We start from the raw sequence: 18,748 nt of genomic DNA, 5'->3' as shown, positions 1-18,748 counted from the left end.
ACATCCTGCATTTATGTGGTATTTCTCCAAACCCTTCCTCCTCCAAAACTCCATAAAATAGTAGTAAATCACGAAGCCCAACAGCAACACCAAATAGTCCACAAAACAATCCATAAAACAGTCCGCTACAAGTGAATAACTCGAACTCACGGCTTCCGATCACCGTCCCGTGAGTTCTTACAAATATAGAACAACTTACCATGCATATACAACTGTAAAGAATGGATGAAAGAGAGAAGTAAACTTACCTTATTTGTGGGATAACTCAGCTCCTATCTTGGTTCTTCAAAATCTAGGCTTTACCTCCAATTAGAACTTGAAAGGGAGAGAAAATCAATTGGGATTTGTGGGAACTTTTTGGGAAGATTTTTACAGAGATTAAGTTTGGTTAATTTGCCCTATTATCATCCTAATATATGAAGGGGATAGGCCTTTTAAAAGGCCTCTTTGAGAGACCCGAACTGGCCCAGTTTTGGACGATCCGAACTGGCCCAGTTTTGGATTCTCGTTTAAGCAAGTAGGTGACAGTCTGTGCAGTCTCGCAAAAATGCCCATATCTCTCTACTCCGATATCGTAATGACAAACGGTTTAATGCGTTGAAAAGTAGACTCATAGATTTTTAATTTGATGGGTGGAACACCCCATAACTATAAGTATATTGGGAGAAAATCGCAGTTACATTTGACCCAAAGTTTCAGTAAAACTTATGAACGTAACTTGTGATGACTTTCATCGACTTTTGTTCCACCACTCGCTTGACTTCAAAACATAACACATGACTATCATACGAATAACATAACTCGTAACATAACCTCCTTATCATGTAAAACACCCTGGTCTCATCCCAAAACTACATGCTATAACATTCCCAATTTGTCGGCTTTCGACGAAACATTATTTTCTTCAATTCCTTTAGCTTCTAAACCTTCCAACCCTCTTTGTACTTGTTGTTCATGATATTCAATATTTATAACTTCCGAGGTAACATGATTAACTTGCTTTATATATTTTCAAAGATGATATCATTTTTGGGTCCTACATTAGTTTGCTCACGACACAGTTTTGCGTACAAAAAATATAGGGTGTAACATCATTCCCCCTTTGGGAACATTTGTCCTCGAATGTTTACTTTTAGAAACTTTGGAAAAATTTTGCCAGAGTTTCCTCCGTACACTAGACTATAACCAACTTGCATGCAGCCAAAAAATATACTATGCATGCCACACATGCCAATGTCTATAAATAACAATACTTTGCCTCAAAGAGTCGTAAATCATAAATACTGAAAGTCAGAAAATAAGAGCTTACCTGATGACCTACTAGCCTGAATAGAGTTGTGTTGTAGCATCCCATCTCGAGCCATATCTTCAGTTTGAAATAGGTGGGGGTATTTATACTTCATTTCTTCCTCCGCTTCCCATGTTATCTCTTACACATTATTGCTTCTCCATAAAACCTACACGGAGGCTACCTCCTTATTTCGTATCTTGTGAATGTGTCGGTCTAAGATGGCAACTGGAATTTCCTTGTATGACAAGTCCTCCGTAATTTGTACATCATTTGTGGACACCACTCTGGTAGGATCGCCAATGCACTTCCGTAGCATAGATACATGAAAAATCGGATGGACTGACTCCAATTCTGAGGGCAATTCTAACTTATAAGCTACTTGGCCCACTCTCTGAATAATCATGTAAGGCCCAATATACTGTGGGCTAAGCTTGCCTTTCTTGCCAAACCTCATCACGCCCTTCATAGGGGATACCTTTAAGAATACCCAGTCATTAACCTCAAACTCTAAGTCTCGTCGCCGCACGTCAGAATATGACTTCTGGTGACTCTGTGCTGTCAACAGTCGCTCCCGGATAAGCTTTACTTTCTCTACTGCTTGCTGAACTAGGTCTGGCCCATGTAACCCAGATTCTCCAACATCAAACCACCCTATAAGAGATATGTACTTACGCCTATACAAAGCCTCGTACGGAGCCATCCGGATACTGGAGTGGTAACTGTTATTATATGCAAACTCGACAAGAGGTATATGTTCATCCCAACTTCTTTTAAAGTCCAACACACATGCTCGTAGCATATCCTCGAGCGTCTGAATTGTGCGCTCGGCTTGTCCATCAGTCTATGGATGAAAAGCTGTGCTGAGATTCAACTGAGTCCCTAGACCTCTCTGAAATGACCTCCAAAAATGTGCTGTAAATTGAGCCCCACGGTCAGATATAATAGATATTGGTACTTCGTGTAGCCGCACTATCTCCTTAATATATAACTTTGCATAATCTTCTGCTGTATATGTAGATCTGACCAGTAGAAAATGAGCTGATTTAGTGAGCCTATCGACTATCACCCATATAGAATCGAACTTACGATGAGAACGAGGTAAACCCGTAACAAAGTCCATGTTTATCGCCTCCCATTTCCATGCCGGGATCTCTATAGTCTGCATTAGCCCTCCGGGCTTCTGATGCTCTATTTTCACCTGCTGACAACTAGGACACTGGGTGACAAACTCAGCAATGTTCTTCTTCATATCGTTCCACCAGTACACATCCTTAATGTCATGATACATCTTCGTCGACCCAGGATGAATGGAGTACCACCAATAATGTGCCTCTGACATAATCCTGTCTCGTAGCCCTGCTACATCTGGAATACACAAACGACCCCTGTATCTGAGAACCCCATCTCCCTTGAGCTCTAACAATGGATTCTTCTGCTGCGGGACTCGCTCTCTCAACTCGACCAACTCTGGGTCCTCGTACTGCCTTTCCTTGACTTCAGCTATGAGAGATGATTTTGCAGTGTTTTGGAGTACAACTCCACCATAGTCGGAATCTACTAACCGAACCCCCAAACAAGCTAATTGATGAATCTCTCTAGTTAATTGTTTTTTCTCGGCCTTTACATGTGCTAAGCTACCCATAGATCGGCGGCTTAAGGCATCTGCTACAACATTAGCTTTCCCTGGATGGTAGAGAATGTTAACATCATAATCTTTCAATAACTCAAGCCATCGCCTCTGTCGCAAATTCAACTCTTTTTGCTTGAATATATATTGCAGACTTTTATGATCTGTAAATACATCAACATGAACACCATATAAATAATGCCTCCATATCTTAAGTGCATGGACAACCGCAGCTAACTCGAGATCGTGGGTTGGATAATTCTTCTCGTGCTTCCTTAACTGCCTTGAAGCATACGCAATTACCTTCCCATGTTGCATTAGGACACATCCTAACCCGACACTTGAGGCATCACAATACACGACATAACCCTCTGACCCTCTGGAAGTGTTAGAACTGGCGCTGAGGTCAACCTGTTCTTAAGCTCTTGGAAACTCCGCTCGCAAGCCTCCGTCCACTGAAACTTAGTTGATTTCTGCGTCAACTTCGTCAATGGTGCCGAAAGGGAAGAAAAACCCTCTACGAACCTCCGGTAGTATCCTGCTAAGCCTATAAAGCTACGAACCTCTGTCGGAGTGGTAGGTCTAGGCCAAGATTTCACGGCCTCAATCTTCTGAGTGTCTACCTTTATACCTTCATCGGATATAATATGCCCCAAGAATGCTACAGACTTCAACCAGAACATACATTTAGAAAACTTAGCATACAACTTACGATCACGGAGGGTTTGGAGTACCGCTCGCAAGTGGTCCACATGCTCATCCTCTGAACTTGAATAGACCAGAATATCATCAATAAATATTATCACGAACAGATCTAAAAATGGCCGGAATAGGCTATTCATCAAGTCCATAAATATGGCGGGTGCATTCGTCAACCCGAAGGACATGATAAGGAACTCGAAGTGGCCATATCGGGTCCTGAAGGCTATCTTCGGAATATCTTTCTCCGGAACTCTGACCTCGTGGTATCCCGATCTCAAATCTATCTTTGAAAAGAAATCTAGCCCCTTGCAACTGATCAAAAAAGTCATCAATCCTTGGAAGTGGATACTTATTCTTAATACTTACCTTGTTCAGCTGCCTATAATCGATACACATCCTCAACGAGCCATCTTTCTTCCGCACAAAGAGTACCGGTGCACCCCAAGGTGAGGTACTGGGCCTGATGAAACCTTTCTCCAACAAGTCTTTTAACTGCTCCTTCAACTCCTTTAATTCGGCAGGTGACATTCTATACGGAGGGATGGATATTGGTTGAATTCCTGGAAGCAAATCGATGCTAAAATCAATCTCCCACTCTGGAGGAATACCTGGAAGCTCATCTGGAAACACATCTGCATACTCATTGACTACGGGAATAGACTGAAGTGTAGATATCTCAGCATCTGCATCTCTAACTCGCACAATATGATAAATGCACCCTTTTGCAATCATTTTCCTCGCCTTCAGATAGGAAATAAACCTACCTCTGGGTGCCACTATATTACCTACCCATTCAAGGACTGCCTCACCTGGAAAATGAAATCTGACTGCCTTTGCTCGGCAATCAACTGTGGCATAGCAAGCTGACAACCAGTCCATGCCCATGATAACATCAAAATCCATCATCTCTAGCTCAACTAGGTCAGCCAAGGTCTGACGACTACAAACTGCCACCGTACAACCTCGGTAAACCCGTCTAGCAATAATCGATTCTCCGACCGGTTTAGATACTGCAAAAGGATCACTTAGTATTTCAGGTACTATACCAAATTTCCCCGCGACAAATGGGGTAATATATGATAAAGTAGATCCTGGGTCTATCAAGGCATAAGTATCGTGAGAGAAAATGGTCAATATACCTGTCACAAAGTCTGGTGAAGACTCCTGGTCCTGTCGACCCGCTAAAGCATAAATACGATTCTGATTAACACCTGAACTGGAATCTCTACCTCTGCCTCGACCTCTACCAGCCGAAGATTGAGACTCGCGCCCAGAAGGATGCACCAACATGGATGATCTTGTCGCTGAACTTGCTGGTTGTGCCATACCACCAGAATCTCTATTTGGGCAATCTCGCATCATATGCCCCGGACGTCCACATGTATAACAAGCATCAGAACCTGCTCGGCATTGGCCCAAGTGTCCTCTACCACAGATGTCACACCGCGGCGAAAATGACCATGTCTGCCTTGAACCTCGTTGTCATTGCAAAACCGACGCCCGTGAGCTCTCACCTGGTCCTGATTGAGTATAGCTGTCATACCTGTAACCTTGTAACTGAGGTGGCGGAGGCCTAGGTGGCCGTCCGAAGTACTGGGGCCTATAACTACCCTGAGACTGCTCCTGAGACCTAGGAAATCTCATCCTCTTATGCTGCCCTTGCTCAGTCCTCTCTGTACCCTGCTGTCGACGCTTACCCCTTTCTATATTCTGAGCGAATGCCTAAATCCGGGAGATATCCATATTATCATGCAATGCAGCGGTGGCACATGCCTCGGTCAACTCTGGGGCTAACCCTGCTATAAACCTATGGATCCTGTCATGCATAGTAGCAACTATGGATGGTGCATATCTGGCTAATGAGTCAAAATGGAGGCTATACTCTCGAACACTCATATTGCCCTGCTTAAGGGCTAGAAACTGATCGACCCGAGCCTGTTGGATCTCCCGCGGTAAGTACTGGTCAAGGAAAGCATTTGAAAAATTCTCCCAACTAGCTGGTGGTGCATCATGTGCCCTGGACCTCTCCCATCCCTCGTACCAAAGGATGGCTATATCTCGGAGTCGAAAAGCTGCTAGCTCAACTGCTTCTTTCTCTGTGGCATGCATAACCCGAAAGATCCTGTGAAGCTGATCTATGAAATCCTGCGGGTCCTCCCTCTGATCTGACCCCGTAAACTCTGGGAGACTCAAAGAAATAAACTCTCGGACCCTTGAACTCCCAGACCCCTCAGAAGATCCTCCACTAGCTGATGCCCTAGCTTGTTGCTGGGTAGCTACCAATTGTGTCAACAAATGTACCGCACTCCTCAAGTCCTGATCTGGTGAAAGTGGAGGGGGAACTGGATGTGTGGTATCCCTAGGAATCTCCTCAGGTGGTGGAGGAGCCGGTAATGGCTGAGTAGGGGTCTCGCCTTGGGCCTCAGACTGGGACCCATCTACTGGGGGTACCCTACCGGTCCCCTCACCTGTTATTGTATCTCCCCTCTGGCTAGCCGTAGTCTTCCTAGTCACCGTCATCTGTGTATGAAAACACCAACACGTAAGTTTAACTCAAATTTCTTATAACTCAGTTCTACAGCACGATTTAGATTTGAAAGATGGGTAACCAACTCCCAAATGCCCTGTAGCTCCCTGCTTATATAATGTGGTGCACAACACATCTATAAACAAGATCCTACTAGACACGGCTTGTAGACTCCCTAGGACAGAACTGCTCTGATACCAAGTTTGTCACACCCCGACCTGGGAGCGAGACTGGAACCCGGTGCCTCAACTAACCTGGTGTACCAAATTGCGACTAAGGGACTCTGAACATATAATGTCATAATTTGGCCATGGGGCCACCTTACAAGACAATTTGCGAACATCCTGCATTTATGTGGTGTTTCTCCAAAACCTTCCTCCTCTAAAACTCCACAAAACAGTAGTAAATCACGCAGCCCAACAGCAACATCAAATAGTCCACAAAACAATCCATAAAATAGTCCGCTACAAGTGAATAACTCGAACTCACGGCTTCCGATCACCATCCCGTGAGTTCTTACAAATATAAAACAACTTACCATGAATCTACAACTATAAAGAATGGATGAAATATAGCAGTAAACTTACCTTATTTGTGGGATAACCCAGCTCCTATCTTGGTTCTTCAAACTCTAGGCTTTACCTCCAATTAGAACTTGAAAGGGAGAGAAAATCAACTGGGGTTTGTGGGAAATATTTGGGAAGATTTTTGCAGAGATTAAGTCTGGTTATTTTGCCCTATTATCATCCTAATATATGAAGGGGATATGCCTTTAAAAAAGCCTCTTTGAGCGACCCGAACTGGCCCAGTTTTGGATTCTCGTTTAAGCAAGTAGCTGACAGTCTGCGCAGTCTCGCAAAAATGCTCATATCTCTCTGCTACGATATCGTATTGACAAACGGTTTAATACGTTGGAAAGTAGACTCATAGATATTTAATTTGATGGGTGGAAAACCCCATAACTATAAGTATATTGGGAGAAAATTGCAGTTACATTTGACCCAAAGTTTTAGTAAAACTTATGAACGTAACTTGTGATGACTTTCATCAACTTTTGTTCCACCACTCGCTTCACTTCAAAACATAACACACGACTATCATACGAATAAAATAACTCGTAACATAACCTCCTTATCATGTAAAACACCCTAGTCTCATCCCAAAACTACATGCTATAACATTCCCAATTTGTCGGCTTTCGACGAAATATTATTTTCTTCAATTCCTTTAGCTTCTAAACCTTCCAACCCTCTTTGTACTTGTTGTTCATGATATTCAATATTTGTAACTTCCGAGGTAACATGATTAACTTGCTTTATATATTTTCAAAGATGATATCATTTTTGGGTCCAACATTACTTTGCTCACGACGCAGTTTTACGTACAAAAAATATAGGGTGTAACAGTACGTCAACGACAAGTGGAAAAAAGAACATGTATACGGAACCAAATGGATGTTGGTGATATCGTTTATGTGCGCAAATGTGGCATATGCTCGCAAACAGGACACGACCGTCGTAAATGTCTTTCAACTGGTTTGGGTAGCGGTGGTAATCAAGCTCCTGGTGGAAGTTCATCTAATGTGCCCAACTATCAAGGATACACGTAGTGTTTTGTTTCCGTAATGTGGTTGTAATAAGTTTATGTACTTGTTTATCTTGCAGAATGTATGAAATAAAATTATATTTTCATTGCTGTTAAATCTTATTAATATTTAATATTAATACTTCAGTAAAACAATCTAACATAAACCCATTTTAAAAAAATAATTGTCTTGTCGACCTAAAAAGCTGCTCGCCTGCAAAAGCTATCTTCTGGAAAAGTTGTATTGTAACCGAAAGAATCTTTAACACGCGAAGCATAGCGCGGTGAAATACTACATTATGTGTGTTGTCTTGTCGACCTGAAAAGCTGCTCGCCTGCAAAAGCTAACTTTTGAAAAAGTTGTATTGTACTCGAAAGAATCTTTAACACGCGAAGCATAGCGCGATGAAATACTACGTTATGTGTGTTGTCTTGTTGACCTAAAAAGATGCTCGCCTACAAAAGCTATCTTCTGGAAAAGCTGTTTTGTACCCGAAAAAATCTTTAACACGCGAAGCATAGCGCGGTGAAATACTACGTTATGTGTGTTGTCTTGCCTATAAATAACTAGCGTATTTTAGTTATTATCTGCGCTTAACCAAAACAAATAGCAAAACTTTCCATAAATTTTTCATTTTTCTTGCATTAACAAATGTCTAGACGCAATGACCAACCAAGGTGCTATTGTGGCAAATGTGCAATTTTGAAAGCATGTTGGTCAGATGGTAATGTTGGGCGCAGATACTGGATATGTCAACAATTGTTTGGATGCAATAACGGAAATCAATGTATGTTTGAGGAATGGTATGATGAACCCATTAACCAGGAATACTACAAATCATGTTTGCAGTATGTTTGGAATATGAACTGTGAATACTAATACCAGATCTCTGAAATGCAATGAGAAATTGCGGCAATGCATGAGAAACTAAAAGAGGCGGAAGAAGAAAAAAATAGGTTGGAAGAGAAATTTAAGTGGTTGGAGCAGATAATAATAGGCGGTAGTGACTAAACAAACACATGTATGTGTTAAGTATAGTATTTTATCTTTATGTTTTCCGTGTCATGTATTTTTATTGGTTGTACTGAATTTAAATGATGTTAAGTTGCTATATTTGTGCTTTGTTGTAGTATTAAAATAACGAAGAATCGGAGAAATAAAAATATAATGCGCATATAATGTAAACAATAAAAATTGGTGTTATTATTTACTGAATGTCATATGTACATAAAATATAAAAAATCAATGTGTCCCACATCCTGTATGCTTTAATGCAGTCGTTGACCTGAGGCGCATCCCATCCCGCCAGGCTACACTATCAAGATCATCCTCATTACACTGCCTCTTTATCGGAGGATGCGCTGCAGCACGATCGTTAGTAGGACTGGCAGGCTCGGTAGAAGGGGCTGTCGTCCAGCATTAACCTACAGAATAATAAGATATTTTAGTATATGATATATTTATATATTAGTAATGTACGTGTTAAGTCACAAAAATTTAAATTGTCTTACCATGGTATCGTCGGGATCCTGAATATAATCATCCGACGCAACTAGGTCAGTATCGCACAAAGTGGCCTCCATGACGGGCGAGGATGAAACCATAAAAAAAACATAAAGATATTATGGCTAATCAATGGGATAAAAATAAATATAAATAATAGTAATATAAACAAACCTGCGCCTGTGAAAGATCCTCAGCATCTCTCGATGATGAGCCATAACTCAGTCGGCGCCCCACATCTCGTGTCGGACGATCATCAACAACGGTCGATGGGTCTAGAGGATCAGGAAAATACTTATCCCAATCCTCTAGCGTAATGGTCGTGCCCGCGATCAACAATGGAGCTAACGGGGTCACCTGTGAAGTCCCTAGAGTAAGCTGAAGGTTGAATGACGGCATATCACTATGAGCATGGTCTGACTCATGGAGGTCACCCGACTGATCAACTCCAACATCCTCAATAGGTGCCTCAACGCTCCCTTGCTGGGGACCACCTCCTCGCCGAGCTCCACGACCTCGTGGGACACCCCTACCTCGTGGGACATCCCTACCTCGTGGGGGCATGCCTGCCACGTCAACTACGTTCCGGCTCTACTGCTAGCCCATGATGGTACTGCTTTGATTAATACATAATCAGCCTGGTATCCTAAGCACTCATCATCTCGGGCTCGCCTCAATGTCTGGGAAGCCAAATCGGTAACCTGCCGGCCATACTCATGCAAAGCAGCTGCTCCCTCGCCGGTATACTGCTGCATCTGCAGTCCCAACTGGTGGAACATATGTAGGACAATAGCTTGCACAACATGTAAAATATAAATTACGGAACGCTAGGTTAACGTTATAAGTAAGTATACCAAATAACATACCAGTGCCTCGTGCCTCCCGGCGTATGGAACGTACCGACCGCCAATGCGATAAACGGAATTCCCGATGAAAAGTCGGGTAACGCTGCAGTACCAGGCCATATATTCATGTTCACCATCCGGCCGCTCAGGTGTAGGGGGAGCGGAATCAGGTCATGTCGCTGGTCCCAATTATCGATTTGCGCCTCTAGCCATGTCATATATGTCTGGTACACCCTGGAACGACCATCCCGCTGGTAATGTGTCATATGCCAAGCGGGCGGTGGCGGTACAAGCTGCGGGCGGCCAAACTGGCGAAGTACTCGCTCGGTGGCATGATACTCGACAATATCAAGGCACATCAACGGGACGGAAGAGCTCCACATAATTCGGTCGGTCGAGCAATAATCAGGCAAACCATCTATTAGCTCGTCGTTGTATGGACTCTTAATGAACTATTAAGTAACAACAGAAAACGTGAGTATACGCAACACATATGAAGCGAGGCCAAGTAAACTTAGGTATACATTTACTTGTGCGCCCTCCAGCAAATCCAACAAATCCCTACAATAGGGGAGATTATGTCGAGCCACGTACTCCCGTCCATATCCTCGCCTATCAACCCACCTTCTAGCTAAAGGAGGAAACAGAGGTGGTGCACCCGGAGCTAAGGGTGGTAGAGGTGGCAACAACTGCAGGAACCGCTCTGAGGCCCAAACCTAATATACAAAGTGGACGTAAATTTAAGGTATATTTTTACTAAGTATGTTATAATGAATAGAGTATTCGACTATATTTTCACCTGTAGCAGTGGCAAAAATCCAGCAACGTCTCGCTGGGTGCCCATACTCGCCCGACACATCTGCTTGTACAAGTAACCGAGAACATCATCACCCCAGCTGTAATGATGTAAATCATCTAGCCGCTCAAGATGATGAAGAAATCTCAAGCTGACTAGGTTCCCCGAAGTGTTCGGGAATAAAACCCCTCCAAACATAAGCAGCAACAACCTCGTGTACCGGTGAATATGAAGCTCCGATGTATCATCTGTGATGTCAGCGTGCATCGCCTCCAAATGCTGCCGGACGGGCTTCAACTGCAGACGACTGGCCCCAATCAATGCAGTCTCGTCCGGTGGCTGGAAACCGGTGAGCCGCTGCAGCATCTCCAAGTACTGCAAACCCGTATACTCTCTGATGGCATTCGGCAAAGCAACAGGATATCCATCAACGGGTAGCCCATACAAGACCTCCAAGTCCTGAAGCGTGATAGTGGCCTCACCAATGGACAAATGGAATGTGTGCGTCTCCGGTCGCCACCGCTCTATTAGGGCCATGATCAACGACCTATCCAGCTGCAGCCGGCCGATCTCCACAATCCTATTAAAACCCATATCCTGGAGGCGTTTGACTATACGAGGATGGAAAGGGTGGGCCCTAAGAAAGCCCCACATATCGTCTACTCTCCTAGCGCGGAACGTCTGGGCCAGTAACTGTCCCTCACATATGTAGGACGACCTATGTTCGCCCTGTAGCAACAGTAGCTCTAGCGTGGCAGGTCCAGGGATACAAAGGCGGAACCTCCATGTCGGCTACTATAAATTGAACAATATTAATTACATTATTTTACTTTAATATGTTAGTTTTATTATTTTACATGTTAGTTTTATTATTTTATATGTTTGTTTGTTACTCACCTATTTTTGACTATAATAAAATTAAATAATTAATTTTCATAATTATACAAGATTTAATTATTAAATATTCACATATGGGTTCCGGGTTCGATATTTGAGGCCCAGTAGCTCCAAGGTATCCCGAATTCTTATGTTCATGATGAGAAAATTTTTCCGATTTATCACTCAATAGGTCTGTTATTTTAAATGTTAGTTTATTATTTATATGTTAGTTTTATTAATTTATATGTTAGTTTTATTATTTTCTATGTTAGTTTTATTATTATATATTTTTGTTTACGACTCATTTATTTTTTACTATAATAAAATTAAATAATTAATTTTCATAACTATACATGATTTAATTATTAAATATTCATATAAAAATACTTAGTCCGAGAAATATTATTGTTTTCTCATGTTATTTTCTTACGATCGTTGACTAGAATTGGACAGAGTTTATGTTTGAACTATCAGTTTTTTGACGTATTTATTGGGTATAAGAGATACTTAAATGATTAATTTCAATAACTATAAGGATACTACTCTAACGGACACTACATTTTACTACGCTAAAGGGCACTACATTACAAATACGAGCACTACGTTAGGCCACAAGATACCACTACAGGGAACTAAACTAACAATTTATCTATTTTACTAGTCTTTTAGCAAATAAATAATCTAAAGCAGATAACAACAATAAATTAATTTAATAAAAAAAACAATCATGAAAATACATATACCACAGTAAAAAGTAACTAATTAATAGTATTTTTTAACAACTAATAATAATTTCTCTATTTTACTAATTTTTTTAGCACACTAATACTATAGCCCGGATAAAAAATAACAAATTAATTAAATCGCAAAACAATCACAAAATAACATAGAGGACATTAAAAACAACTAATATGCATTTTTTATACGAATTTTAACAAAAACTAAATCGGAATACCTCGATTTAAGGTTTTTGGAAAATTGAAGATTTGGAGCCGAAACGAGCAACTCACTACGAGATAACGCCTTAGCTAGGATGTGAGACCGAGAATCTATACTTTTGTGGGACCAGTGGGCTCCACTCGAGATTCTTTTCGTTGGCAATGAGGGGGGGGACCGTTGTTTTTTGTTTTTGTTTTTTTGTGGGTCAATCTGGGGGGGGAGTTTCTGGATTGCTGGGGAAGGGAAGGGGACGGATTTTTATGTGGGTATAGCGCCTTTTATTAAGACGCTATAGTATAGCGGTCTTAATAAAATGCGCTATATATTCCCACTCTTTTCAGGTTCAACTATAGCGCCTTTTAAAAGGGCGCTATACTTGCAAAAGGTCATTAAGGTATAGCGCCCTTTAAAAGGGCGTTATATATAAAATGATCATCAACTATTTTTTATACACATTATTGTTCTTTGAGTCCAAGAGAAACACATTTTGGTTCCGGACTCGACTAATTTCTATAGATATTTCCTTTGTTCTTTTTGTGTGGTTCTGCTAGTTTGTTCGACTATAACCTTTCAAGAAACGAATCTAAAGTTCATCTTCTATCTGTCGTTGAGACTAATTTCACCATTTGTCTATTTTGGTATTGAAGGTCACGTCTAAATTTTCTAGCGCCCCCTGATATTGTTTCTCGCCCCTTTATTTCCTAAAACATAACCTCAACAAAGATCAAATTGGGTCAATCCGTGTGCAACAATCTTTCCTTCTCATGGAAATCCTGGCTCTCAGAATCGTTACAACATATATCTATAACATCACGGTGGTGTATAAAAAAGCCATTAATGAACAAGTATAATTAGTTCCTCCTTTTCTATCAGAAAAATAAATGGAGTATTAAGCATCCTGATAGACTAATAGAAAAGTTGAACCCACATGCCCATGTAAGAGCAACATGTTTTTCGTTGACAAGAAAATTAAAAATTAAAATACACCAGAAAGAAACATGATTCTAGGCCCAGGAGCGGAGGAAGGTGTCTGGCTTCATGAATTGTTATTCATATGAAAATCTGATCACAATTTTGCAAATCTGATTACATTCCCAAAATTGCCCTGAGAGGCGGAGAAATCGCACTCTTCATGGGGTCAGGTCAGCTAAAAATAGAGAACCCAAAACCTGAGGCACATAACTCAAAATCATTATCCCAAAAATGAACCAAGGAGAAATTAACAGATGTTAAGCAAAGGTAGAGGTCTCAAATCCATGTCCCTATCAATATCTTTGAGATGCAGGCTAGCAGGGGGGACGCAAAACTGGTGCATAGGTCTCCCTTTGCTTTTCTCGAGGCAACTATCAGATCTTTGTAGCTCTCAGTTGTGCTCCTTTCATGTCCATAGATATTCTCTGCGATACTCTCGAACAATAACAGGAACACTTGTAGGAGGGATCTGCATATGTTGAGATGAACTCCAAGTTATACTCAATATCATGCTTGTTCAGCTAATTTACCTCAAGAAATCTCCAGGGAGGAAATGATATAAACACGAGTATTGATGACTTACCATGCCATAATCCGTGATTATCATTGATACATAATCTGAAGGTGTTGCATCGTAACTGTAAGGGTTGAAAATAAGAAGTAAGTTCTAGAAACTTGACTGGTTAGCCAATAAAAACCGAATACTCCTATCATATATCTGATATAATGATACTTACATCAGATTCAGCAGTTGTAAATTATCACTGTTAGACCAACCATCCAAGTGGTTAATTTCCATTCTACCAGGAACCTTAGCTATAGCTTCTGGATCACCTGTACAGACACAAGGCTGAGCTAGTAAGAAACAGGGTACCATCAGACACTCCTTCAGGTATGACCAACCCTGAAGGAAGCAATCAGCATAAAAACAATTAAACCCCTAGTGCCCCGTCTTTGTTGGGGGGTTGAGGGTGGGGCACATACCAAGTTCATTAGAGCAAATCGAGTCAAGTTGAACCCTTTCATGAAATTTATACGCTTCACAACATATCAAGACAGGTACCCGGAATGAATGAGCAACCATAGCAACGCTCGCAGTTCCAACCCTTGAATAAACAGTTCCATTGGACAAAACTGATGAAGCACCCAAAAGTACTCTAGTAACTTCATGCATGATATATGAAATGGCATTTATATGAGTGTATGTACACTTAACACCCTTCCCCACCAACCGGCGAAGCAGTAATCTCCCTTCAAGCTTTGGACGTGCGTCTACTACTACGACACGGAAATCCTTGCCAAGCTCATGAGCATGTAACAAAATCATTTCAACAGCAGAGGATGATCCATATGTGAGAAGAACGTCACCGTCCCTTATTTTAGTTACTGCATGCTTGACTATCACCTTGTCTGCAAGTATTATCTTTTCACTTATGAAGCGATCAATATCTGTCAGAAGAGTGGCTTTAGCTTCTGACTCTGACAAGGTCAAAGGCAGTTTGGCAATCCTAGTTTTAAGGAACCTAATAGCATTCCCCATGCTGATTGAGAGGGGCCTGCACTCGATCAAAAATGAAACATAACAATTAACTTTTGCAGTCAAGTCTCTTATAAGAGCTTTCTCTGGGGGTGTTGAGTAGTCTTTGATGGACTCTTGAAAAGCTTGAAGCATTGCAATACAGCGGGCATTCCCACCAGATATATCTCCAGCCAAATATCTCAGCCCAACCTAGTACCAAGTAGAAAATCCAAGATTTCAATGCAAGAAGTTTTAAAGTATTAGCAGGATATTAGCTCCCAGTCAATCATATACCCTTGTAGCAAAAAAACAAAGAAGGTTTTGCAGCCTTCCTTGATTCTTCAGGTGTCCTGATGCGACACAGTTCTTATTACATTTCCCAGATTTAAGCGTCCATAATTCACCCTGATTCCCTTCTTTAAAGGGGATGGTGGGTTTGGGGGGTGGAACCGTGGAAGCCTCTAAAGGTTAAATTTAAGCAACATAACAGTGACAGTGTGGTTAAAAGTCCTTCCTCCCAACCCAAAATGAAAAAAAGTAAAATAAAATGGAAAAGAAAGATAACACAATCAGGGTATACCTTAAAAACAGCAGGATGAACTGGATCCAGTTGGAAGAATCTTGATTCAAGCTCGGGAAGTCTTGTTCCATGTTCATATTGAGGCAAATGCCTAAAAAGTTCAACCCTGTTTTTTGCTTCAGTTTGCTTTACTACAGAGCGCTTCTTCGCCTTTTCTACACGACTCTTATCATCAAATTGCATCCGCGGATGAGGAACATCTTTTTTCCTATCTTTATCTGTTGCACGATCACTGCCCTTTTTTTCAGTAGCTGCAACAGGAGGGCTTTCTTTCTTTTGTGAAGTGCCCTTGGCAATCTTTACTGGGTTTGAATTTGATGGTTTAAGTTCTCCAGAAGCAGCAGTGGCGGTCTTAGGTCCTTCCGCTGGCATATAATCATCACGACAACCCAATATATGTGTTATGATTCTGTAGAAAGGATACAGACATAATCTGAATCGAAGAACAAAGCAAAAGCATTTGCCCTGCAGTAATATTTTTAATACACAACACATTCCGATAAAGTATGCCTTTTGAATTTAAAGAATCAAGTCCAAATAAGATAAGAAATTCTGTAAATATTAATCCTAACAAGGGATGATACTTGGCAGAGCAAAGGACATAGAAATGCCAAAAGAGAGTTTGGATGTCATAGGACATCTGAATTGTGGAGAGCAGCGCATAGAAATGCCATACTGCATCAAACTGGTATGGGTACAATCTCCCTCAACCACTAACATGAAGTCATAAGTTCTATGTTTTTTCCTTCTTTGATGCATTTAAGTCACTGTTTATCCATTCAGAAGTTGATCTAGTCATTCCCTACCACAAAAACCACCATACTATCCACCCAAAGCAAGCTGAGTAAGTGAAATCTCCCATCAACTCCTAAAGTACCTATGCAGAATCCGCAGCAAGGAGGTCAGCTCCCCAACATCTCTGTCTTTTAACTGCCCCACTCCCCCGAAACAGTTTCTTCCACAAAAAACATGACATATCAGATAATATTACAACAGTGAAATCACACGAGGCAAACAAGTTTCCCATGCCTGCAACTACATAGGAAGAACACATTCTTCAAACTGTGGATCCATGAAATATTAAGATGGAAGCCCTACTAAATAGATCTTGTCTTCACATTCATTTTAAGGTATACAAATCTGGCATGCCAAGACGCGTCCAGCAACAAAACGATACCTAAAAAAGCCAGCTTTGCTGGCACTAAACTGCAAGTACAGACAAAGTGGAGAACGGACAATATCAACGCAACAGGACGACATTAGTTGTTACAGCCATTTTAACCCCCCCCATAAACAAACATAAGGAAGAAATTTAAATTTGTAGAGCTTATAGATGTGCTTTAAATATTTCTCAGCCAAATGGCCAAATTAGCAGCTCTCGATTTTCCAAAAACATCATATGTTCCAAAGTTAAAACTCATAGTAAAATAGATGGAAAGAAAAAAAAAAAACACTGATTAACAAAAGGTTAATCAAATGCATCCTCTCCAAGAATATAAGCAGCAATATTTCTTTAAACCAATTAGTTCTAATTTTAACATGTGTTAGCATGTAAAAGAAACAATATATTAACAAAGGACTATGATCCCCTAGTTCAAACAATGAGCCTCCACACAAAATATAACCATTCCTTATTCGTTTGTAAGACAAATAACAGCACCATAAATCCACCTTTCTTTTGATAGATAACAATATCATAACTTGTACTAATAGCTAATTTCGCTAAGGAAAAAAGAGCATTTAAAAAAAGATGCCATGAAATCTAATCTCGAAATAAAAAAAAAACCTTTAGCAGCAGCTTTTGCAGCTCTTTGAGCTTCCTGAAGAGCACGCCTCTCGGCCTTGGTTGTTTTCTCTTTCAATGGTTTCGAACTAGCAGTTCGTTCTTTCTGCACTTCCCCATCCTTATCTAAATTTAAAACACAGCTAATTTTATCAATATGAGAAAGGTACCAATATTGACATTTGACAAAAAGGTACTAATATTGACATAGAAAAGGGAAGAGAGAAAAACACCTGTTACTCCTAAAGGCACGTTAGCCTTGGAGACAGTAGTCAATCTAGAGACCGTAAAGCTGTTCTGCTTGGCGGCAGGCATTTCAAATCCTGCGGAGGGAAGAGAAGTAGCAAATTTTCCAGAACTACCCCTGCGATGCCAGCCAGGAGAGGATGAATCATCAGCGGGGAAGTCGGTGGTAGTGGGAGAAGAGAATTCAGACGGATTGTAGCTGCCGACGGGGATAGAATCACGGCGCAGCGGGGATAACGGTGCCTGAGGGGGACGGGGTAGGGATAAGTCGGCGGAGAGATGACGTGGAGGAGGGATCATAACGGGGGAAAGAGAGTTACCAGAAGGGGATAGATCGGAAACGGGAGGAGAAGAGGAAAAATGGATGTTAGGACCCGATTGGGAACGGTCGGGTGGAGCGAAGAACCCGACTTGACGAACCTTAGGGTCGCTTACGGTTCGAGGAACTCGGCGAGAGTCCATAGGAGAGAGAAATGGTACGAAAACTGGGATTTGAGTGGAATGGATGGGAGAAGGAGGAGGTAGGATTAAACAAAGGCCGTGGGAGGGAGAAATCTAGGGTTTTAGTTGAGGGGACAGAATCAGAGATGGGGTTTCAGGTGGCAAGGTTTGTGAGCTGCTTTAGTTTTACAGTGCTGCTTCAGCTAGGAGTGTTAAAAATAACGGCTATAGTTTTACGACTCGTAACTTTTTCCTTTTTTATTTTTAATGGTGGATGCTGTGTAGACTACTATTTTTCTTTTTCTTTCTAGTTTCTAGCCCGTTGTACTTGTATAATTGTACTTCTCGCCATTATCATGACTTGATGTAAAACTATTGGGAGTACTTCAATGTCCTAATTACATGTTAAAATCTTCTTAGGCTTCATGTTGCTTGTTCGTGTAATAAGGAAATTATATTTACTTGTTATAAGAATAATTACTTGTTGCTGAACAAAGTATGACAACTCAAACG

The 18,748-nt window shown here is 41.2% G+C and overlaps 1 protein-coding gene across 2 annotated transcripts; it reads right to left on the bottom strand.

Annotated features, from left to right (window-relative positions):
* Positions 1 to 13,710: 13,710 nt before the first annotated feature.
* On the bottom strand, positions 13,711 to 18,465 carry LOC104113002 (uncharacterized). Of its 2 annotated transcripts, XM_070195691.1 has the most exons (7): positions 17,782 to 18,465; positions 17,552 to 17,674; positions 15,766 to 16,130; positions 14,651 to 15,395; positions 14,404 to 14,500; positions 14,250 to 14,304; positions 13,711 to 14,135 (listed from the first exon to the last, which is right to left on the bottom strand). In XM_070195691.1, exons 1-7 carry the CDS (start codon positions 18,254 to 18,256, stop codon positions 14,073 to 14,075), a joined length of 1,923 nt encoding a protein of 640 aa, XP_070051792.1. In that variant the 5' UTR covers positions 18,257 to 18,465; the 3' UTR covers positions 13,711 to 14,072. The 2 variants fall into 2 exon arrangements, with proteins under 2 accessions (XP_070051792.1, XP_009621362.1); XM_009623067.4 differs by lacking the exon at positions 17,782 to 18,465 and having other exon boundaries at positions 15,766 to 16,174; positions 17,552 to 17,666.
* Between the last annotated feature and the right edge of the window lie 283 nt (positions 18,466 to 18,748).

Source organism: Nicotiana tomentosiformis, chromosome 2 (assembly GCF_000390325.3).
Source record: "Nicotiana tomentosiformis chromosome 2, ASM39032v3, whole genome shotgun sequence".
NCBI lineage: Eukaryota > Viridiplantae > Streptophyta > Magnoliopsida > Solanales > Solanaceae > Nicotiana > Nicotiana tomentosiformis.
This window is presented reverse-complemented; position numbering and strand designations above follow the sequence as displayed.

Coding starts and splice junctions, on each gene's coding strand:
- LOC104113002 (XM_070195691.1), bottom strand. CDS start 18,256: ATGGACTCTCGCCGAGTTCCTCGAACCGTAAGCGACCCTAAGGTTCGT. Junction 16,131..17,551: donor TGCAAAAGCTGCTGCTAAAG/GTTTTTTTTTTA, acceptor ATTATATGCCAG/CGGAAGGACCTAAGACCGCC. Junction 15,396..15,765: donor TTCATCCTGCTGTTTTTAAG/GTATACCCTGAT, acceptor ACTTGGTACTAG/GTTGGGCTGAGATATTTGGC.